Source organism: Macaca mulatta, chromosome 16 (genome assembly GCF_049350105.2).
Source record: "Macaca mulatta isolate MMU2019108-1 chromosome 16, T2T-MMU8v2.0, whole genome shotgun sequence".
Taxonomy (NCBI): domain Eukaryota; kingdom Metazoa; phylum Chordata; class Mammalia; order Primates; family Cercopithecidae; genus Macaca; species Macaca mulatta.
The window spans coordinates 3,596,667-3,619,679 of record NC_133421.1 but is presented as its reverse complement, the minus strand read 5'-3'; the positions used below and the strand labels follow the sequence as shown (position 1 = coordinate 3,619,679).

At 60.2% G+C, this 23,013-nt stretch overlaps 3 protein-coding genes and 2 non-coding genes across 10 annotated transcripts in view; 4 read left to right on the top strand and 1 right to left on the bottom strand.

Moving 5' to 3' along the window:
• Window positions 1-8,108, top strand: part of SMG6 (SMG6 nonsense mediated mRNA decay factor) — a 243,067-nt gene extending 234,959 nt beyond the window's left edge. For all 5 annotated transcript variants that reach the window (XM_015118204.3, XM_077969801.1, XM_077969800.1 and 2 more), the window contains 3 exons: window positions 2,288-2,499; window positions 2,809-2,890; window positions 6,358-8,108. In XM_015118204.3, coding sequence (XP_014973690.1) covers window positions 2,288-2,499; window positions 2,809-2,890; window positions 6,358-6,488 — 425 coding nt within the window. In that variant the 3' untranslated portion in view covers window positions 6,489-8,108. The remainder of the gene's footprint in view (window positions 1-2,287; window positions 2,500-2,808; window positions 2,891-6,357) is intronic.
• A 159-nt stretch (window positions 8,109-8,267) lies between these two features.
• Window positions 8,268-13,911, bottom strand: HIC1 (HIC ZBTB transcriptional repressor 1). Of its 2 annotated transcripts, none has more exons than XM_015118215.3 (2): window positions 12,722-13,911; window positions 8,268-11,293 (listed from the first exon to the last, which is right to left on the bottom strand). In XM_015118215.3, the coding sequence occupies exons 1-2, from the start codon at window positions 13,041-13,043 to the stop codon at window positions 9,129-9,131; spliced, it is 2,487 nt and encodes an 828-aa protein (XP_014973701.2). In that variant the 5' UTR covers window positions 13,044-13,911; the 3' UTR covers window positions 8,268-9,128. The 2 variants fall into 2 exon arrangements, with proteins under 2 accessions (XP_014973701.2, XP_014973702.1); XM_015118216.3 differs by lacking the exon at window positions 12,722-13,911 and adding an exon at window positions 11,615-11,889.
• A 2,296-nt stretch (window positions 13,912-16,207) lies between these two features.
• On the top strand, window positions 16,208-18,615 carry LOC144335217 (uncharacterized). The gene is made up of 2 exons (XM_077969673.1): window positions 16,208-16,775; window positions 16,822-18,615. The coding sequence occupies exons 1-2, from the start codon at window positions 16,208-16,210 to the stop codon at window positions 17,568-17,570; spliced, it is 1,317 nt and encodes a 438-aa protein (XP_077825799.1). The 3' UTR covers window positions 17,571-18,615.
• MIR212 (microRNA mir-212) lies at window positions 16,909-17,018 on the top strand. Its single transcript, NR_032452.1, has one exon. It is a non-coding gene; the product is annotated as a microRNA mir-212 (primary transcript).
• Window positions 17,278-17,378, top strand: MIR132 (microRNA mir-132). The gene has a single exon (NR_032402.1). It is a non-coding gene; the product is annotated as a microRNA mir-132 (primary transcript).
• Window positions 18,616-23,013: the final 4,398 nt, after the last annotated feature.

The window sequence follows — 23,013 nt, the reverse complement described above, 5'->3', positions numbered from 1 at the left end:
TGACATCCATGCCAAGATGTTCCATTGGGCCTTCCCTCCCAGTCCCAAGTGTCTTAGTGCCAGATGGGGGTGGAAACAAAGGGCAGGAAACATCCGCCCCTGCAGAGGCTACAGAACCCTGGGGGGTTGTGGGAAACACGTTAGCACCACCTGAGAATGTTGGCACTGAAGCAGCCCTCCTCCCTGCCTCCACCCTCCCCGTCTTCCTTCCCCTCCCCATGTGGCCTGGCCAGAACCTCTTAAATCCAGGCCCTTAGACCCAAGGGAAGGCTTTCTGCTCTTCAACAGTAGAGCGGTTTCTGTCACCAAGGCAGGGCAGCAGAACAATCACGTTGTCCCAGGCTTTCCCTTTTCCCTCACTGGGTCCTGGGGCGGGGTGCCTTGCTGGGTCATATGTCTCTCTGCTTTCCTACCCAGGAGTTTTTCAGGGGAAAGAAAGTGTTTTGCTAGATGGTCAGGAAATGGTACAACTGAAAGAGGCTGCGGACATCTCAGGAGCCCCCTAAGAGCCGGAAGGTGCCTCAGACACCATTCCAGGCTACCAGGGTTTTTGGTCACCAGCACTGATTGTACCCCCTACTGTGGGCCAGTCTCCTTGTTCTTGAGAGATCCAGTGAATGGCAGAGCTGTAGCCCTGAGGAGCTTAGCGTTTAGTAAGGAAATCCGGATTTGGTGGGGAGGGAGCAAACGTATGAGAATACCCAGCAAATACACGCAGGACAAAGAGACGCTGCCTGAGGGTGCTGGGAACTGACGGTTGTGCAGCCACCATACAGGCCAGCCTCTCCGAACCTGCCTCAGCTGGGCAGGTCCCTGGACTCTCTCAGGGGCTATAAGAGGAGGGCTCCTGTTTACTGATGCTTTCCTTGGTGGACTCACGCCCTGTGCCCAGAGCAGCAAAGGGTTAAGCCGCCAACTTTCCCTTCTTGTTTCTGGTGCTCTTTAACCTGCTCTGTGCTCCATAGACCTGACCCCAGCATGGAGAAGCCCCGCCTGGTGCAGAAGCACAAACAAGCTTCCTCTTTGAAGCCTGTTTAGTTTGGAAGCAGGAAAGCAGATTTTGGGATAGAATACCCGTTTTTCCTGTTTGATGTTGTTTGCTGTACCATACACCCATCTACCACTGCTTCCCAACCTCAGCCATGCATTGTGTGGACACTGCAGCCTCAGGGTGCTGAAAGCATGGGCACTGTGTGTGTGTGTGTGTGTGTGTGTGTGTGTGTCCCACTGCAGCCTCAGGGTGCTGAAAGCATGGGCACTGTGTGTGTGTGTGTGTGTGTGTGTGTGTGTGTGTGTGTGTCCCACTGCAGCCTCAGGGTGCTGAAAGCATGGGCACTGTGTGTGTGTGTGTGTGTGTGTGTGTGTGTGTGTGCCCACGTGGGCCCTTTCCAGAAAGTGTCTCCGAATACCCAGACAGTGAGTGCCAGGCTCACCATGGAACAGCATGCTCACGCCGGCTCCCTGAGCCATGAATCACTGTACTAAGGAGAGGCCTCAGACCCCAAACTCTCCCAGAGCCCCCAAGGAGTACATATTTCCCACTTGACCTCAGGCTTTTGGCTGGAATTTTGGAAAGAATCTTCACCAGAAAATGAAGCCATGTCCCAGACACATAGGCAGGCAGACAGGCACATACACACACACACACACACACACACACAGACATGCACACACATGCATACACACACAGACACATGGATACGCACACATACACACACACGTGCAGTATCAGAGAAGGTAGATATGCCAAGGTTCTGGTTTTGAGGCATACTAGGGCCTTGCAGATGAGGCTGTGACTGCCCCTTCCTCCATGGTGGCCTCCCTGCACTCCGCCAGTGGGGTTGGGGGTAGAACTTTACCCCTCCTGGACTGCTGTGTGTGGGGGCCCAAGAAGTTGAGGAAGGACTCCTCCCTTTCCCTTGAGCCGCTGCGTACCCTGGCCTCTCCTGAGGGACCCTTCCACGTCGGTCTTACAATCAGGGAATGTAATAGAGGAACCAGATTTCTTCCTCTAAATACAGCAGCTCCAGAAGATTCCTTTAACTTCCTCCCAAGAGGAGGGCAGGGCCCAGGAGAAGAGACAGAAAGGGGGAAGAGCCCTGCGGAAGTTTCGGACACTTGTTGCCCCCACAAGCTCCCCTCCGGCCCTGGTTTCATTGGAAGACTCCTGCGGGGGAAGGGATGGATTCTGGTCTGGGAAGGTGCTGGTTGGGAAAGTGAATGGACTGAGGCCTAGGATGAAAGCTGATTGCTGAGGCTGATGTCTTGTGGGGCTCTGTCTCATCAGTGATCAATGAGCTGGACGGCCTGGCCAAGGGGCAGGAGACAGACCACCGGGCTGGGGGCTATGCCCGTGTGGTACAAGAAAAGGCCCGCAAGTCCATCGAGTTCCTCGAGCAGCGATTCGAGAGTCGGGACTCTTGCCTGCGAGCCCTGACCAGCCGTGGCAATGAACTTGAATCCATCGCCTTCCGCAGTGAGGACATCACTGGCCAGCTGGTGAGACCCCTCGGCCGGAAGGGAAAGCCCACAGCCAGCTTTCAGAACAAGGTCTCCAGGAAGGAAGGGCTGAAGGAGACCCATCAGCCCGGGCAGCTGAGGGCCAGCCACCATGGAGGCCCAGGTGGGGGAGCTCCTTCTCCCCTAAATCACTCTTAGCGCAGACCAGGCCAGACAGGGCCAGGGCATGCATGGGAGGGATCTCGGAGGTGGCCCTGCCCAGGGCCCCAGAGGCAGAGGATCCCGCCTCCTCCTCTGCATGGCGCCCCCTTCTGCCCAGTGATGCTTCTCACACGTGTCTTCCTCCAGGGTAACAACGATGATCTCATCCTGTCCTGCTGCCTCCACTACTGCAAAGACAAGGCTAAGGACTTCATGCCTGCCAGCAAAGGTACAGCTTTGCCCCTCTGCTTCGGGATCTCCCATCCCCCTGCCCTGCCTCGTCCTGCCCATCCTCAGCCCCTGAGAAGGGCTCCACTGACTCTGGCCTGGGAAGTCTAAGGAATCGGTGCTCAGGGCTGATGCACGCCTGAGGCCCAACCTCCCTGTCCTGGCTCCCCCAAGCCCCAGGGAATGCCAGGGCACCCTGGGCCAACTAGAGATGAGCCTAGCCCAGGAAGCCCAGCCCTAGGCCGTAAGGTTCTTCACCCAGCGTGCATCCATTTCCTTTCTTGGGTGTCCTCAGTGAGTTCCCTCTGACAGCAAGAATGTCTTTATGATTCACTGTAGCTGGTTCTGGCCGTGGTCTCCCGGGCCCAGCCCTCTGCAGCTCTGAGGGCAGCCCCCGGGGTCCCTAGGGCACACTTCCCTTTCTTGGCCATGCTCACCTTCCTACCTTCTCAGTTCACCACTGAATGTTTACCCTATTTCAGGCTTGGGGCAGAGGCACTTCCCCAGTGAATAGTGGGCTTTGCTTTCTGGTCTCTTTGGTCACGAGTTATAGCACTTTGAAGGCTGGCTAGAGTTGGAGGTAGGTGAGAGCTTGAGGACCGAACCCTCAGCCTGGTTTTCAAGACCTTTTGGGGTAAGCAGAATCTCATCTTTGGGCCATAGGCCCACTCTGGAGTTCTCACCCAAGCACTTGACCACCTCACCCTCAAACTGAGCTGGCTGGCCTTCATGAATCACCCCACAGGTCAGTGACACTCAGGTTTTCTGCTCCTGGCTCCCAGGATTCTGGCATTTTTTCATTTGGAAGGAATTCCTAGGACCTGCCAGCTCTGTGTCATCTGCAGAGCTGGCAGTTCTCACTTTCGTTTCTGTCTACCTATAAGTGGTCTCTTGTCGTTGCCTTTCCATCTCTGCTGCTGTCTCCTTTCTGTCGGTGTTTCTAGCCCTCGCATTCAGGCTGCTCTGGGAGCTGACTCTCCCTGCGTCTTCTCTCCACACTGACACAGCGCCTCACTCCTGCATGAGTCTCTTTACTAGGGGCTGGTTACGAGCCCACAGCTGCTGCTCAAGAGAGGTCCTGTCCTGCCACCGGGTTTGCATGCCATCTCCCTCAGGACCAGATAGGAGCATTAGAGTGATAAAAGGAGACCTGGCTGAGCCAACAGAGGAGCTTATGTTCTGTCCCCGGCAGCTGAGTGGTCTCTGAGCATCCTCTCACCCAGGGCCACCTTCCTCTCCCCTCTGCCCACCACAGCTCCTTGCCTGCCTTCACACTCTCCTTCCTCCTGTCCTCTTCTCTCACCAACACCAGCCCCACAAACCTCTCCCTCCCGAATCCTCCAAACTCCTCCCCAGGCTGAAAGCCAGTTCTCAGACTCTCTGCCTGGAGCTGGCAAGCCTGAGCTTCCAAGAGGGGTACCTCCTGAGAAAGAGGTAGGCAGGATTGCTGAAGGCCTTGCTGGGAAGTGTGGTTCCAGGACTGCTGGGCCGCACCCCAGCCTCAGAACGTTTTCTCAGAAAGGACGCATTTTGGCTTTGGCCCTACTAGTCCTCCCACCCCTGACTTCACCCCAAACAGCCAACAGGAACCCATTGCCATCCTGGGGACCGCCTCTATCAGAATTACATCAGCAATGGCTGGTGTAATCAAACCTCATTTGTCAGTGTGAATTCTTAGCAGATTAACTTGTCAGATTCACAGAGAAACCGTCACTAAATGTTTATGTGTAAACGATGTTGAATTTTAAAATCATGTGGATTATGGCGGATGGAGCCTGACAAGATGACAGTCTCTGGTTTCTAACAAAGTGAAGTCACCAGTGTCAAAACAGAGGATGTTTATTGTGAAAAATGTCTCCGAGTATCCACAGAAACCCCTGCAGACCCCTGCCAGCAACGTCGGGCCTTGGTTGGCTGACCTAAGGCCTGGGACGCTCCTGGTCTGAGGCCCAGGGCAGGAATGGTGGGGCTGGGACAGACGCAGCCAGCCAGCTGGGAGCCCCACGCAGCCCTGCATACCACCACCCCAGCCACACTTATCTGCAGAGGGGCCTGGCCCCGGCAGCTGAGTGGTCTCTGAGTATCCCCTCACCCAAGGCCACCTTCCTCTCCCCTCTGCCCACCACAGCCCCTTGCCTGCCTTCACGCTCTCCTTCCTCCTGTCCTCTTCTCTCACCACCACCAGTCGCACAAACCTCTCCCTCCCGAATCCTCCAAACTCCTCCCCAGGCTGAAAGCCAGTTCTCAGCCTCCCTGCCTGGAGCTGGCAAGCCTGAGACTGCTCAGGTCAGACATGGATATTTGCAGCCCCCCACCCCCGCCAGCCCACGCAGTCAGTGAGCACGGCAGGACGCTTCCTGTGCCTTGCTGTCTGCCGGACCTCCGTCAGGAAATGCCCAGCCTGGGACTGAGGAGTAGACCTGCCACCCAAGCAGGCATGCCAGGGTAGGCATGTCACTTGTGTGAGTGCTCGTCCCTGGCTTAAATTCTCTCCAATGTGTTAAAGATTAGGGAGTTAGGGAAAAAGAAGTAGTGGAGAGACTGTGCTATAAAAAAAAAAAAAAAAGTCATCTAAAAAGAATGAAAGATATCTGTGCCACTATAGAAAGATCTTTTAAGTATATACTCTGAAAGTGTGGCTAATACGATCATGATGATGTAGGAAAAAAAGCTTATACGTCCAAGTGTCTGTACTTGTAAATGTGCCTAAAGAAACCTGGAAGGATACACAGATCTTCCCGGGTTGTGTACAAGACGGAGAGCTGGGATCATCATCCTACCTCTGCTCTTCCTTTTTACTCTTCTGTTCTCTTAGAGACTTTTGCCTGTATACATGGATTACTGTTACTTAGCAGGGGTGATCAGCTGGCCAAAGCCTTGGTGTGCCCTTGGCACAATTCTGCAGAGACCCTTTCCCTCTCCTCTCCTCTCCTCAGGGCTCCCTTGAGCTAACCCCTCTCCCCACATCTGGAAAACCCTGGATACATTTTCTGTTCCATCTTTACTGGATGCTTAAAGCATCAACCTGCTGGCTTTCAGAGGGAGAGGACTTGTTAAAAAACAAAACAAAAGTGGGGTTTGGGGAAAGCAGTGTTGTGATCTGGGGGCCAGCCATGTGGTAAGGAGGAGTAGAGGGCAAGGGCCTGCTTCTGTTCCCTCAGTTTAGGGTCCTGGGAAACAGGTCTTTGGAGGCTGGCAGGGGTGGGCCGCTCTCAGGAACTAGGCAGAAGAGAGTCCTGTATGGGAGGCAGGAGTCAAAGCAAAAGGCCAGTGCAGCCCTCTCTAAGCCAGTAGGGGAGGGGCCCCCAGGGCTGAGAGCCCGGATAGAGGAAAGGACTTGTAGAAGGGCCAAAAAATAGCTAGCGTGGCACCCCCTCCCCAGGACCACATTCTCCCCAGGGTGAGAAGAGCAGCCAGTCCTCTGCCTCCTGTCCTCAGTGACAGCCGTCTGCTCTCTCGTGCCCACAGAGGAGCCAATCCGGCTACTGCGGGAGGTGGTGCTGTTGACGGATGACCGGAACCTGCGTGTGAAGGCGCTCACAAGGAATGTTCCTGTACGGGACATCCCAGCCTTCCTCACGTGGGCCCAGGTGGGCTGAGGGAGCCACACTGGGGCCCACCCCTGTGGAACCGTTCCTGAAAGGCTACCAGGCGCCCAGTGTAGCACAGAAGATGCCCACGTGCCTGAGCCACCAATCCACCCAGACAATAAACCATCCTCTTCCAACCCACGCCGTGGCCATGCTGTGGGGGAGCTGCTCCTCACAGAGCCCCTGCCAAGGATGGGGCGGAAGCTGCTGGGACCCTCCTGGGCTGCCAGGATTTAGCAGGGAGGTGGCTGGCTACAGCGACAGCAGCTGGGCAAGCCAGATAGGCCGCCCATGCTCTCAGCCTTTCTCCCTCCCCCGTCTCATTCCAAGGCTGGGGGAGGGCCTTCTCGCCTGGGGACGCAGCCACTTTCTCCAGTGGAGACAGGGCAGGGGTTCAGTTTCCATCAGATGCAGTGAAATCACAGGTCCCTTTCATCCTCAGAACCTCTGTCCTGAAATGTGTTCAAGAGGCTTTGGTTATGTCAGGAAGAAGTGCCCAGGGCATGTGTCCCCATCTCCCTGAGGCCTGGACTCGCCCATGGACCCAAGTTGGCTTTTAGACACCATGTCCCTAACAGCAGCCCTGGGCCCCCACCTCTTCTACCATCCACCCCAGACACACCACACACCCTTCCTGCTGCTCTTCTTCCTGCCTTTATCAGCCTGGGTCCCTCACACTTTGCCATTTGTTTCCCCTTGGACAGTCATGGGTCGAGAGGAAAGGGGCATCTGGTCTCAGGCCCATGCTCTCGGGTGGCCTCCACCTGCTCCCTCTCTCCTCACTGGCCTTTCTTTCAGTCTAGCTTCCTCTTCAGGAAATGCCCTCAGACTCTCCTCAGCTCCCCCTTCACCCCTCTCTGCCTGCCTACCCTCCCTCCAGAATAGCCCCTCATCCTCCTTTCCCTTCTAGTTGATCCTTTTCACCTCCCTGATCCACTTCATTTCTTCACTGCGGTTCCTCATCATAGGGGTTCTCACTCTGAACCTTCCCTCTCTACTACCCATGGCAGGAACTTAGTACATACAGCTCTCCCACCCAGGGCCTTCCACCCTCGGCTCCTATGCTGCGAGAAACTTCCAGGCGTGGACAGCCCAGCCTGAGGCATTCCAGTGCCTGGGGCAACATCGCCTAACCTGGTTTCTAGCTTTGCCCTCACTTCCGAGAACGGACACAGGGGCCCTTTCCTTGCCCCTTTAGCTGGTACCTCAGTGGGGAGGCTTCCTTACCGGGAATGAGTTCCTCCAACCCAGAGCCAGAGATGAGGACAACTTAGGGGAAGACAGGGTTTTAGGTGGAGCCAGGGGCAAATCTTAATGGGACCAGTGGGGGATACCCCAGAGCCCGTGGCCTGACTGCACAGCTCTGCCCTCCCTGAGGCCTAGGACTATGCCAGAAGCAATGGGGTACCGTGCAGGGGGGCCAAGGCCAATAGTTTGGGGTTAGGAGTCCCGTAGCGTCTCAGAAGACCGGGCTCTTTGGAGTACAGGGTCCCCGGCCTCTCCTTTAAGATTCTCTTCCCAGCTGGAAGGCCGATGACTGGGTGGTTGGGAGGGAGACCCATCTCTCCTTTCTGTCCCGTTTGCAGCACTGGTTTTGTTTCCTTAATAAATTTTTAGTTATGAAACATACCTGACCTCTTGCTGATCTGTTTCTGGGACTGGGGAGGGAGGCAGGTCCAAGCCTCTGCACCTGCATTGAGGGCGGCCCTTTCTGGCCACTCCACCCAGCGGGCGCAGCCCATGCAGGTCCTTGTGCAGAGGCAGAAGAGAGCAGCGGGGTCGGGGTCCTTGGTTACTGCTTTATTGCTGTTTGGTTCGAGTATAGAAAATGGAAGCGGCTCTGGAAAGAGCCTGTGTACAAGGTAGGAAATATACAAACGAAGAGGAGGGAGCTAAAGAGACCGCGTTCCAGCCCAGCCCAACCTGGGCTCGGGATGGCGGGGCCGCCGGGGCGCATGCAATAAATATGGTCCGGGGCCCCAGGGAAGGGAAGGGAAGGGAAGGGGGCACCGCGGGAGTGGGAGACCTGGCAGGCCAGGGCTCTTCGCCCTCTTGACTCCAGAACTCCCCGCCCTTGGTGGTTGAGGAAGGAAGGGTTGGCCCTGGGGCTAGTGCCACTTGTGCAAAATGAGGAACTTCACATTATCAGTCCCGGGGTGGGTGGGAGTGGGGGTGCGGGGGGCCCTCCGGCCGGCTCAGTCCCCTCCCCACTCCCCAACTCTGCCCGATGCTCCGACCCCAGCGGGGAGATTCACAGTGAGAATGGGTGTGGTCGCAAGGGCCGGAGGTAGGGCTAGGAGCGCCCCGACAGTGACACCCCTCCCCGCCTAAGAGCAGCGCGGAGCCGGGGGAGGGGGCCGACGAACCACAGGAAGAGGCGGGGAGGGGCCTGGGGTCTCCTTTGGTCAAAGCTGATATCAAAAATATAAATTTCCCTTACCCCGTCCCACCCCCGTCCCGGGGTTTTCCCCGGACCCCCGAGCTAAGGCACGAAGCAGTGAGGCCAGGTGAGGCCGCCGAGAGGTGGAGCCGCCACCGCGGCGACGCTGCAGTTGTCCCGGGCACGGCTGGCCTGCGCCGCCCCCAGCGCTCCCTGGGGTGCGGGCCAGGGCCGCGCAGCAGCGACAGAGCGGGCTGGCGAGGGGCGCTCTAGGTGGGAGAGAAACGGTCGATGGTCCGGCCGTCGGGCCCGGCCGCCAGGTGAGCGCCCTGGCTCAGCACCTCGGCGGCCTTGTCGGGGCTGAGGCCCAGCTCGGCCGTGAACTTGGCCAGCGGGTAGAGGCTCTCCAGCGCCACCTTGGGGTCGTGCAGGAAGTGCGTGGTCTGCGCCAGCAGCTCGGCCGCGGCCGCCTTGTCCTGCTGCTTTAGGCTCAGCTGCTCGGCCGTGAGGCGGGCCACAGCAAAGACGCCCTCGGGGAAGTCGAGCTTGCCCTTGCCGTCGGGGCCGGGGACGCCGGGGAGCCCCCCCAAGCCCGCCAGCGCCCCGGCCGCGCCGGCCGCGCCCCCCACGGCGTGCATCTTCATGTGGCTGATGAGGTTGCGTTGCTGTGCGAACTTGCCGCCGCACACCTGACACTCGTAGGGCTTCTCGCCCGAGTGGATGCGCATGTGCTCGGTGAGGCGGTACTGGCGCGTGAACCGCATGCCGCACGCGTCGCACGCGAAGGGCTTGAGGCCCAGGTGACTGCGCATGTGGCGCGTCATGGTCCCACGCTGCGTGAACTTCTTCCCGCAGATGGTGCAGGGGTAGGGCCGGGTCAGCCAGTGCGTCTTCTCGTGCTGCCGCAGCGTGGCCGGGTCCTTGTAGCTCTTGTCGCACGACGCGCAGCGGTAGGGCCGCAGCAGCTCTCCCAGGCCACCCGGTGTCCCGGCCACCTTGTCCCCGCCGCCTCCAAAAGGGGGCCCTAGGCCGGCAGCCCCAGCGGCCACTTCGGCCGCCTCGGCCCTGCCGTACAGTGCTTCCTCCTCCTCCACGTGAGCCTCCACGTGCGCGTTCAGCTGCTCAGAGCTGGGGAAGCCCTTGCCGCACGGGATGCACACGTACAGGTTGTCACCGAAGCTCTCGGGTTCGCCATAGGCCAGGTGCGGGCATGGGTAGCCCTCGAGGTGGCCGCCGGGCGGGCTGGGGTCCTCGCTGCTGCCGGTCTCCTCGCTGCTGCTCTTGTAGTCGTCGCCGTCGCCGCCCGCGCCGGGCCCGTCCAGGCTGCCAGGGTAGCGCGGCGGCGGCGCCAGGCCGAGCGGGGGCCCCCCGGGCGAGATGGCCGCGTCCCCACCACGCTCTTCGCAGCGCTCGCTGGGGGAGCCGCGCTCCCGGCCCAGCTCGTCGCCATAGCTACCCAGGCCCGGCTCGTGCTTCATCCAGCGATAGAGGAGACTAGGCCCGTCGGGGCGGCCGGGGGGCTCGGGTCCCGGGCTGCCGCTGCCGCCGCGAAACGGGTCGGAAGGCGGTGCGGCCTCCTCCAGCTTCTGGAAGGGCAGCGGCGGCAGGGACGGCAGGGCGAGCGGCGGCTCCTTGTAGGCGGCGGGGCCGGCGCTGGGAGGGCTGTCCGGGCGCGGGGGCAGCTCGCGCTCAGCCAGCGGCCGCTCTGGCGCCGCGGAGCCCGGGGGGCTCTTCTTGGACAGGTCCAGGCCACAGAGCGGGGAGCAGCGGCGCTCGGAGGCACAGAGTGCGGCGGCCGGGCCGGGTCCCGAGGCGTACAGCTCGGCGCAGTGCGTGTTGACCCCGGCCTCGGGGCCCGAGGGCGGCTCCGCGGCAGACGGCGGCGGAGGCCCGGCCGGGGACGGGTAGCAGGCCTGGATGACCGGCGTGGCGGCCCGCAGGCCCCGTCCCGGCCGACCGTAGGGCGCGTAGCCGCCGCCGCCGCCGCCGCCGCCCCGCAGGTGGCAGTACTTGCCGTGGCGCTTGAGGCGCTTCTTGCACAGCGCCACGAGGTCGGGGATCTGCAGGTAGCTGGCGGCGGCCAGCACGGCGCCCAGGCTCGGCTCAGCCCCCGGGGCCACGGCCGCGGCCGCAGCCGCCTCTGCGCCGTCAGCCAGGCGGCCGGTGTAGATGAAGTCCAGCACCAGGCGGAACACGGCCGGGCTCACCATGTCATGGTCCAGGTTGAGCAGGTTGTCATGCACCACCAGGGACTTGAGGTAGGCGCTGCTGGCCGCCAGCACGTTCTTGTGCGCGCGGAAGAGGGCGTTCTGCACCACGATGATCACGTCGCACAAGAAGCCCTTGGTGCGCTGGTTGTTGAGCTGCAGCAGCAGCTGCCTGGAGTGGCCGGGCGCCTCCATCGTGTCCAGCATCGTCTGCCCAGCACACTCTCCTGCGGGGACACACACCGGCCGGGTGAGAGCCGTGCGGCGCCCTGGCCGCCTGCCCCCTGCCCGGCACTTCTCCCCCTCCAGTTCCCCTTCCTCAGCTGAGCGGGGGCATCAGCCCTGCGGCCTGGGCACCGGCGAAGGACCGGCCGCCCTCTGGAGTGGGAGCCCAGGCCGGCCCGCCCGGACCAGGAGAAGGAGCGGGAGGTGAGCGACCGCCGGTGGAGGGGAGGCCAGGCCGGCCTGCATGCCCCAGGGCACCTGGCTGGGTGCTGGGGCTTCCGAGAAGACTGTTCAGGCGAAGTGACCCTTTGGGAGACAGTTACCCGATTTAAGTAAAATGTCCGCTTCAGGAAAAGTCATTCAGGGCGGAAAAGTTTGCCCAAGTAGGGAGAAAGGGAGCCGAGGAACCAGCGCCTCCCGCCTCGGGAGAAGTTGCCCCAGTTGGGGGAAGTGATTCGGAGGAGGGGAGCGCGGTGCCCGCCCTGGCGCCGCCCTGGCCGGGGGCTGTCAACCCTTGGTCGGGGCCCGGGCGGCGGCCGCGCGGGGAGCGGAGGCAGCGGCTGCCGTGGCGGGCAGAGCGCGAAGGCCGGGCCCGGCGCGGGGAGGGCGTTATATCGGGGCAGGAGGCTGAGGCAGGAAGCAGGTGGGGGGGAGGGGGGAGCCACGCAGCTCCCAGGGGAGGGAGGGGGCAGCGCCCCGGGCGGGCACGGCGCACAGCCGGCTGCGGCCCTGACCCGGGCCTGCGCCCCACCCGCGTCCCGGCCTCGGCCTGGGCCCTACACGCGCGGGCCCGGCGCCTCCCTCCGCGGCTCCCCCGGCCCCTTCTCCCCCGGAACTCCGCCGCCCCAAACTTGGGGAAAAGTTTTCCAACTGCAGACAGGGCGGGAGGAGTGCGCCGGCCCCAGGCCCTCGGCTCGCAGCTCTTCCTCGCGGCCCCCAAATCCGGCGGCAGAGCCCGGAGCGGAGCCCTGAGCTCCCCTGCCCGCTGCTCGCCCGCCCGACCCCGTTCCTCTCCTGGCCCGCGGGGCCCCGCGGCCCGTTACCTGCGGCCCCGGAGGGCCGGGCTCCCCTCCCCGCGGCGGTGGCAGCTCTTAGCCGATGCCCCACCCGCCGCTGCCAGGCCCCGAGCTGTGCCAGGGCAGCGCCCCTGCCAGCCCCGCCCGCCAGCTCCCCTTCCCTTCCCTTCCCCTCGCCTCTCCAGCCCATGTGCGGGCACAGCCGGCCCCGGGCCGCTGACCCCGCCGTGAACCCGGCGCGGAGCCGCGGCCCGGCGGTCCCGAGTCCGACAGGGACGACACCCGGAGCCCTGAACGCCAGCCGCCAGCCGCGATGGGGCACCCGCGCCAGAGGATGCGCCCGAGGCGGCCGACGCACGAGGACCGGGCTGTCTCGGGCCCCCGTCCCTCCCGGTCCCCGGCTCGAGGACCCACCTGGGGGGCATGTCGAAAGCCCCGGGCCCGGCTGCCGGCGGATCCAGGGGGGATGTGGCTGCGCTGCCCTCCGCCCGCCGGGCCCCCGGTCGGTCTGTCCTGCTGGTCCGTCCTCCCCGCGTCCTGGTCGCGTCTCAGCCCCGCCGCGCTTTCCGCACACTCTTATCTGGAGCGGCCCGGGCCGGCGGGCGCTGCTGCAGCTATAGCGCCACCTCGCGGGCGCGCGGGGCTCTGCGGGGCAGGCCGCTGCCTTCCTCCCGCGCACCTGAGCTGGAGGCGCACAGATGCTGAGCCGGCGGGGAGGGGCCCGGGCCCACCCCATCCGCAGGTTCGCCCTCCCACCTGTGCCCACCAGGGACCCCGACCCCGCACAAGCGAGCCCCGGAAACCCTGGGGCTTTGAGCTGAGCGCTCCCGTGTACGTATTTCTAGGCTCACAGCCCCAGTTCGGAAAAGTCCTGCCCGCAAACACCGGACTCGGGTGGTGGAGGAGAGGTTATCCTGGGCAGGAGTAGCCAGGCTCTCCTGGAACTCTCCGTAGACATTACTGTACACAGCACTGTCCACTTGGACGCACTCCCCAACACACCCACCCTCACTCAGGCGCATGGATTGGGTGTGCGCGGCATAAACCGGTTTGTCCCCAGCCCTCTCCAGGCACTGGTACTAGCAGGCGCGCACGTTTCCAGACGCACACCCGCCCCTTCCCGCGGCCCTGGCGCTCTGGGATACTCCAGGGGCAGCCACCTGGTGCCCTCCGGGAACCTGGGCAGAGGTGTTACCCACACAGCCCGCCCTCAACTTTCGGGTCTCCTAAAGGAACCCACGACGAGTCATCAGGGCGACTGGAAATGGCTGGACAGCGCCTCCGGGGGTCCGCAGAAGTAACCCCGGGGCCCTAGAATCCCCATGTACGCCGTTTTGAAGAATCCCACGTGAACTTTTTCTCCAACCCACCCGCCCGAAGGAAACAACAGGGGCGCCTGCGGCTGGGACCCCGCAAGGCCCCGCACCCCACGTGAAGGTCAGGTTTGTGTGGGTGACGTCTCTTCTGGGAGGAAGGGGACCCCGAATGGCGCGCCGCTGCCCGCACTACTATTCCGGAAGTGGCCCCGTGCGGCCCCGCCGCGCACCAAGCCTCCTGCGAACGCCGGATCTCCGCGGCCCACGCTCCGCCTCCGCCCCGCACCTCCTGACCCCCGCCCACACGCGGCGTGGAGGGGGGGGGGGTCCCCGAGAACTCCGCCGCTTCTGATTGGCTGCGCCTCCCTCCGCCGCGGAGCGCGAGGGGCTGGGGCGCAGCGTTACCATGGCAACCGATGAGGTGCGCCCGAATCCCGTCCCTCTGAGGCCTTGGAGAGCTTAGCAACCGTGCTCGCCGCCCCCCGCGCTGTCCTCTGGCCCTCATGGCCCCGCCAGAGGTACCGGCTGAGTCACCCGGCGAGGGGCAGCGGGCGCGGCTACCAGCGGCCCCCGAGCGACACCAAGGTCTCGGGCGCCCCCCGGAGGCTCCCTTTGCAGCGCAGGCGACTTCACCGCTTCGGTGCCTGGCGGAGGCTTCGGTCCAAACGAGTCCGCCCCATGTTCTGGATCCATCTTACCCACGCCCTCTCCCATGTCTCCTCATAGCATCCTCACTTTAGAAGCAGTGAGGTCCCAAAGAGGAAAACGGAGGCCTCCGGAGCTGCCGGTCTCTAGGGAAGTCGGACCCCGACATCTTGGCCGAGGGATGTGCGGCGGCCTGAGGTGGAAGTTACGGAAGTTACGGAGTGCTGAGGGGAGGTGGAGAGGCTCCTCAGAAGTGCTCCTAGAGCTGGGCTTTGACGGATGAATAGGAGTTCTCCCACCGCGCAGGAAGGCATTTGTGAATAATAGAACCCGTGGGACAAAGGCTAGCGGCAAGAAAACGGGAGCTCTAGGAGGCTAAATCCAGACTATGCAGGGCCTCTCTGACCCCATCTCTTTTATCTTTTCTCCTTTTGATAGAGTCAGATCCCCCCCACTTCCAAAGAGCCCCTCCGTCCCTTATATCTTTGTGCAGTGGAGTCTGTGCATTGCTAACCTGCCTCAGGGGTCTGCCGTACCCACAGTCTTTATTCTTCAGCTCCCCAAGTTATCTTACTATCCCTACCCCCCATTCTCAAGCCCTAATTGCATCTGTAAAGGAGGGTCTCACAGTCCTGCCCCAGCCCAGGCAGTGAGAGTACCTCCTTGCCCTCCCGTGGACTTAATTCTTCGACCCTTCTCTCCCTGCCCCGCTCTTCCGGCCATGCCATGCACAGCCCTCCCCATCCTGGTCCAGCTCCTCGTCTGAACACTCTCCTCCCATTTAGACCCTTCCTCCATCTCGATGGAGCCAGGCTGGGCCAGGACCATGCATTTCCCTGCTCCCAACCAGGGGAACTGCCCCACAAGTCATGGGCTCTCCTGCCAATTCTGGCATCCAGGAACACTAACTCCTCCAGGAAACGGTCCTCCTCATCTCCTGGGGGCCCCTCTTGGCCAAACTGCTGGTCTCCTTCACTTTCTATCACCCTAACATGAGCTCTGGGAGCGTCCGTCCTGCCACAGATGGTCCGAATGTGGGTCCTAGCTGCCAGGCTCTGGAGCGTGGCACTGACAGCCTTTCCTCTCTCCCTTGCTGAGGCTGCCCATTCCTCTCACTCCTACCTCGGGCGCGTTCCCCCAGCTCCCTCATAGAGGATCCCTTTGCTCATCATTTCTGGGGAGGTTGGCCCACCTTCCCCAACTTCTCTGCCTTCCCTAGGGTCTCCACTTCCTGGGTGGTACCCAAACCCCCGCTGGGCCTTCCCTCCCAGGCCCAGGCTCCTCCGCTAAAGACTCCTGGGCTACCTCGGGCTCCCCTGCTCTTCTTCTCCTGGCCCCCGATGCCACAGCCCTAGCTGCGCCCCAGGCCCCCAAGAGAATCCAGCTTCCTCTCCTGCTCTCCTGCCCACCCTGCAGGACAAGAGGGTGGCGACACCGCAGTGGCCTTGCGGGGTGTGACGGCAGAGCCCTCAGGTCCAGGAACTGAGGAGGGGGAAGGGGCTGCCAGGTGAAGACCCCCAGGAGCCGCGGGGCTCCGGAAGGAGAGCGTGAATAAGCACGAAGGGCCCGCCGCGCCCCCCAGCGCCGCCTCCCCGGCCCCCTGGCCCGCGGTTCCGGAAAATTAACCCCTTGTCAGCGGGGCAGGGGCGCGGCTCCCCCCACCCCGCCGCTGCTTCCGCGCCCCTTCCTCCCCTCCCGGTCGCCTCGGTCCCCACCCCCCGCCTCGCCACTATAAATAGCCCCTTTTCCCATTTCCTAAATTCCCCGCTGACGTCGGCAGCGCGTCAGTGTGTAGGAGCCGCGGCCGCATGAATGAGCCGCCGCACGAGTACTACGCGCGCCTATAAAAGCCGCCGCGCCGGCCTGGCTGCGGGAGGCGACCGGGCAGTGGCGACGCGGCCCGCCAGGTAAGCGGGACGGACCGGCCGCGGAGGGACAGATGTGCGGACATGGACGGGAAGGCGAGGAAGGGATGGGCAGGCGGCGGGTGGGGCGGCCCCTCCGGGGTGGGGACGGGGGCGGGCGGGGGGCACCGGGGTCCCCTCGCGGCCGTGGAGCCGGGGCCAGAGACGACACGAGCCCGCGCAGCACCTGCCGGCGCCCGATGGAGACGCAGCTACTTCGGAGGAGCATCGAGTGGAGGACCGACCTCGGAGACCCCCCTGGCTTTCTTGGGGCTCCTGCGCCATCCTCCCGGGAAAGTGGGGCGAAGGTGCTGGCGCCCCAGGAGATGCGCCCCTCCTCTCCCTCCCTGCGGCGCGGTGACTCAGCCTCGCTGCCCCGGCCGGCTAAGCGGCGGTGCAGGCGACAGACGGACGCCCACCCCCGCCTCCTCGGCCCTCCTGGGACCCCCGCCCCGCATGGCGCCGGGCGCCCCTCCCCGGCCGGTCCCGTCCAGCGGGTCCCGTGGCGCCCACGGCTTCCCGCCTCTGCGAGCGGAGCTGTCCTCTCAGGACCGGGGGGCGGGGCCTCGGCAGGGCCCGCCCCGCCCCCGCCCCCCGCCGGAAGTGCCCCCTCTGGGACATCTTTGACGTCACGGCCCTCTGACGTCAGGGGCCGCGTGCCTGGTCGCGAGCGCCGGGCGGGACAGGGCGGGAGACGCGGGGGAGGCGGAGCAGCAGCGCCCCCAACTGGGGCGACCGGGGCACCCCGCCCGGACAGCGCGCCGGCACCTTGGCTCTAGACTGCTTACTGCCCGGGCCGCCCTCAGTAACAGTCTCCAGTCAGGGCCACCGACGCCTGGCCCCGCCCCAGGACCGCGGCCCCGGCCGCCGCCGCGCCCCGGGACCCCCAGTCCCTGTCCCTCAGGGCCCCGCCCCCGGCCCGCTGCCCGCGCCGCCGCTGTCCGCGGTGCTGATCAACGCAGACGCCGCCATCGGGCCGCCCCGTCCGGGTCCCTAGGGACTGCGAGGGGCGGCGGCCCACGCGCGCTCCTCATCCCCCACTGCCCCACCCGGCCCCCCGCGGCCCTGACGTCAGCCCGCCCCGCGCCGGCGCCGTCCGCGCGTCCCGCCCCCGCGTCTCCAGGGCAACCGTGGCTTTCGATTGTTACTGTGGGAACTGGAGGTAACAGTCTACAGCCATGGTCGCCCCGCAGCACGCCCACGCGCCGCGCCACGCCGCGCCCCGAGCCGCGGGCGGGGGACGCGGAGCAGGAGGAGGCGGGGGCAGCGAGTCAACATCCCACGTGCCCGCGCGGGTGGCAGGAGGTGCTGCGCAGGGAGGCGGCCTCCCGGGGCTGGCGGCTGAGTCCACCGAGGCTCGAGCGCGCGCGCGGCCTGCGGAGTGCGTCTGGCGGCTAGACTGAGGCCGTGCTGCCCTCCCGGACAAGGTATCCCAGCCAGGGCTCGGCGAGAGAAGGGGTCGGGCTGGGACTCGGGTTCTTTCGATTTCGGTGGGAGGGAAGCCACTGGGACCAGGAGGCTTGGAACAAGGTTTGTCTCCTGGGGCCTGAAGACAGTAGAGGGAGGAGTTTTCTGAAATACTCCACAGCCCCGTTCTTCCAGGAACCCCCAGCTGAAGTGGGCGTTGGGCGAAGAGTAAACCCTTGAATCCCTTTCCTGATAGAGCCACAGCCTCTCCTCCTTCCACCCCCCTTTTCCCTCTGAGCTAGGAGGATAAGAAGGGTCCCTCTGGAAGCCAGTGCGCTTGTAAAGTTAACCTGGTCCCCGAAGCGTCTCAACAGATCAGCATGCCCACCTCAGCCTGTCTCTAGGTGTTGGATTCCAATTTGAGACAGTTCCTCAAATTAGCCCTAAAGAGGAGTGAATACCACAGGGGCTGAAGTCCTCTGGTGCAGGTGAAGTGTGAACAAGGACCCCTAAAAATATTGTATGTGTCGCCTGCCACTGCCAACATCACCCACTGCAGGGGATGTCTATTGAATATCAGGTGTGAGACTTGCCCGGAGATAGTGTTGGGAATGGTTAATGCAACCCAGCCCACCACACAGTAATCCAATTTTTCTTAATTTCTCACGCCCCACTCCCCCCGCTTCACTCCCCACCCCGCGCCTTTGTGAAGGACTTCTAAGACACTCGGTGCGGGTTTTCCAGTTAATCAACACCCACGTGCTAGCCACCCCACCTCCCCAGGGCCCCGAGGTCTTGCAGATTAAAACGCACTTCTTTCTGGGTTCCAGTGGATGTCAGTGGGTGGACTGCAGTGTACTGCTGGGTATAGTGCTCTGGGAAGCCGGAGGTTCAGCCTGGCATCAGCAGCAGCTGGTGGTTATTTAAGGGGCCATGTTCTGTTTCCGAGCTTTCTGTAAAACGGGATAATAATCGCTTCTCCTCGGCAGGTGCATTGTGAGGATTAAGTAGGATCATGTGAGTAAAAATCCGAAAACAGCAGAATGTTATTTTGATCTTAAGTATTCCGTTAGGCGGCCGGGCGCGGTGGCTCAAGCCTGTAATCCCAGCACTTTGGGAGGCCGAGACGGGCGGATCACGAGGTCAGGAGATCGAGACCATCCTGGCTAACACGGTGAAACCCCGTCTCTACTAAAAAATACAAAAAAGTAGCCGGGTGAGGTGGCGGGCGCCTGTAGTCCCAGCTACTCGGGAGGCTGAGGCAGGAGAATGGCGTAAACCTGGGAGGCGGAGCTTGCAGTGAGCTGAGATCCGGCCACTGCACCCCAGCCTGGGCGGCAGAGCAAGACTCCGTCTCAAAAAAAAAAAAAAAAAAAAAAGTATTCCGTTAGGCTACTACATGTTTGTGAGGGGGTGGTGTTGGGAGGGTACCCCAGCTCTGGGCACTTAGGCAGAATGAACGGGATGCGGGGGGTACACCTTGAGCGTTAGGCTATATATATTTATTGTCTTATATATATAATCTATATTATATGTATGTTATACATACACTTTTTCTTTTTTCTTCTGAGACGGTCTCACTCTGTCGCCCAGGCTGGAGTGCAGTGGCACTATCTCGGCTCACTGCAAGCTCCGCCTCCCGGGTTCACTCTGGGCCTGGGGCTTTTGAGGGGTTCCTTGCTAAGGGGGCTCTCTTTCCTAAGAGCTTTAGGAATTAAAGGAGGAATCAGAGGTAGAAAAGAGAAATGGTTGAGATGTTCTGAGAAGAGGTCAGAGTGTGGTCAGAGGGGAAAGAACCAGAGGATTGACCGTGCAATGTCAGGGTTGTTTAGCATCTTAGAAATCATTTAGGGGCCGGGCATGGTGGCTCAGGCCTGTAATCCCAGCACTTTGGGAGGCTAGAGGTGGGAGGATTACTTGAGCCCAGGAGTTCGAGACGAGCCTGGGCAATACAATGCAACCCCTATCTCTACAAAAAAGAAAGAAGAAGAAAAAAGAAAATTAGTTTTGCACACCTGTAGTCCCAGCTACTTGGGAAGTTGAGGTGGGAGGATTGCTTGAGGCTGGGAGGTTGAGGCTGCAGCGAGCCATGATTGCGCCACTGTACTCCAGCCTTCATGACAGAGTGAGACCCTGTCTCAAAAAAAAAAAAAATCTTTAGGGCTGGGAGACATGGCTCATGCCTGTAATCACAACATTTTGCAGGGGGAGCCGAGGCTGGAGGACTGCCTGAGCCCAGGAGTTCGAGACCAGCCTGGGCAACATAGTGAAACCCCATCTCTTTAAAAAAAAAAAAAAAAAAAAAGGCCGGTGTGATAGGTGGCCCCTGTAGTCTCAGCTAAGCTACTCAGGAGGCTGAGGCGGGAGGGTCACTTGAGCCCAAGAGGTTGAGGCTGCAGTGGGCCATGATCCTGCACCCGGTGACAGAGGTAGACCCTGTCTTAATAATAATAATCCAGCCTGGCCAACATAGTCAAACTCTGTCTCTACTAAAAACACAAAAAATTAGCCGGCCATGGTGGTGTTTGCCAGTCATTCCAGCTACTCAGGAGGCTGAGGCACTAGAATCACTTGAACCTGGGAAGCGGAGGTTGCAGTGAGCCAAGATCTCACCACTGAACTCCAGCCTGGGTGGCTGAGTGACACTCCGTCTCAAATAACAATACTAATGGTACCTACCTCGTTAAGTTGTGAGATTAAACATGAAGTTGTGAGGTTTAAGCTATATATATATATCTCTCTCCTAATATATATAACATATGTGTTTTATATATATATGTGTGTGTGTATATATATATAATTTTATTTATTTTTTTTCTGAGACATAGTCTTGCTCTGTCGCCCAGGCTGAAGTGCAGTGGCATGATCCTGGCTCACTGCAACCTCCCCCTCCCAGGTTCAAGCAATTCTCTGTCTCAGCATCCTGAGTAGTTAGGACTACAGGTGTGTGCCACCACCCACAGCCAATTTTTGTAGTTTTTTTTTTTTTTTTTCTTTTGGAGACAGGGTCTATCTAGCTCTGTCTCCCAGGCTGGAATACAGTGGCACAATCACAGCTTACTGCAGCCTCAAACTCCTGGGCTCAAGTGATCCTCCCACCTGAGCCTCCCAAGTAGCTGGGACCAAAGGTGCATGCCACCACACCCAGCTAACTTTTAAATTATTTGTAGAGAGGGAGTCTTACTGTGTTGCCAAGGCTGGTCTTGAACTCCTGGGCTCAACTGATCCTCATGCCTCAGCCTCCCAAAGTGCTGGGATTACAGGCATGAGCAATTGCACCTGGCCCTAAATTAGGCAACATTAAAGCGTTTGCTTATTACAATGTCTGCTGTACAGTTAGTACTCAATAACTGCTATTCTGGCCGGGCGCAGTGGCTCACGCCTGTAATCCCAACACTTTGGGAGGCTGAGGTGAGATCACTTGAGATCAGGGGTTCGAGACCAGCCTGGCCAACATGGCAAAACCCTGTCTCTACTAAAAATGCAAAAATTAGCTGGGAGTGGTGATGCACACCTGTAGTCCCAGCTACTCAGGAGGCTGAGGCAGGAGAATCACTCGAACTCGGGAGGTGGAGGTCGCAGAGAGCGGAGACTGTACCACTGCACTCCCGCCTGGGTGACAGAGCGAGACTCCGTCTCTGAATGAATGAATGAATGAATGCTATTCCTATTTCTATCCTTCGGACCTAATTTTCCTTTGCTATAAATTGAAAATGTTTAACCAGTGATTCTTCTGGGGAGCTTGCTCCCCTCCCTGGTGGGTTGCATGAGAGTCACACTAGGGGTTTTTTCAAATAACACACCCTCAGCAGAGACTTTTCTTCAACCCCTAAGGCAGTGGTTTTTCAAATACCCTGCTTGGGAATGATGGGGGCAATTTGCCAAAATACAGATTCCTGGGTCCCAGTGATTCTGACTCAGTACATCTGGAGTTGGCCCCATAATTCAAGTTGGTTGGTTTGTTTTTTTGAGACGGAGTCTCACTCTGCCACCCAAGCTGGAATGCAGTGGCACAATTTCAGCTCATTGCAACCTCCGCCTCCCGGGTTCAAGCGATTCTCCCACCTCAGCCTCCCAAGTAGCTAGGATTACAGGTGCATGCCACCACACCCAGCTACTTATTATTATTATTATTATTTTGAGACGGAGTTTTGCTCTTGTTGCCCAGGCTGGAGTGCAACAGCGCAATCTTGGCTTACCGCAACCTTTGCCTCCCAGGTTCAAGCGATTCTCCTGCCTCAGCCTCCCAAGTAGCTGGGATTACAGGTATGCGCCACCATGCCCAGCTAATTTTGTATTTTTAGCAGAGACAGAGTTTTTCTCTGTTGATCTGGCTGGCCTCAAACTCCCGACCTCAGGTGATCCGCCCGCCTCGGCCTCCCAGAGTGCTGGCATTACAGGCATGAACCACCGCGCAGGGCCAGAATTCAGGTTTTAACAAATGATCTGGATGTAAATGGTTCACAGACTCTGCGCATTGAGGGTGGGGAGAGGGCACAACCCCCTAAGAGTCTCTCTTGCTCCTGGACAACATGATGGGAAGTGACCTGTTCCACTTGTTGAGAACTAGTGGATCCCATGTTTCCCTCTAGCTTGGACAGTATAGTTCTCAGGAGGAATCCTCACCCCGACCAGGAGCCCTTCTGCTCCACCTGCTACTGCTGGGCTGTACCCACCCCACTTCTAATGTTAAGCCTTGGCTTAAAATTCACTCCCCAATATTTCTCCCCCTCTCTACTTTCATCCTCAATAATCCCAAGCAGCTGGGGTATGCAAGTCATTTTCACCTCTTGGGACTGTGCTCAAGGGGGCAGCCTATGATTGCCATGAGGATATGGGAGCCCTGAACTGCAAATCTATCATTTCCAGAGAAGCCAGAAATCTGAATTTTTCTGTGCAATTTCTGAAACTTTAAATCCGAAGTTTTTCTAAAATTCAATGGGTCAGATACCACAGTCTGTGTAATCAATCAATTCCAAAGTCTCCTCCTTTTGCTGAAGGAGAAGATTCCTTAAAACAGCAAGGCAGAAGCCAACTGAAGCAAGGGAGAACCACCTCCCACCCCTCCCCACACACACTTTCCACACCCAGTAACTGGGTCTCTGGGTGGATAATTCCTGTTTCTGTTTTTTTGTTTTGTTTTTAATTTTGGACAGCTACTACTCTCTGTAGTGAGGAACCTGGAACTTTCGGTAACCTAAGGGATGTCGGTCTGGTTGTCAGAAAAATGGGCTGGAGTATTTGTACTGTGTCCCTGACCACAATTGCCGCTCAGTTGCTTAGCTCCCTGGCAACTATGCCTGAGGGCTAAACAGGAGTTGGTGTGATCATCCAGAAAAAGAACAGGCTTCTTGTCTTGCAGAGGCAGAAGTCAGAAAACACAGTGTGTGTGTGTGTGGGTGGGGGGGCTGTCAGGTGGCACCGGACATGGGAG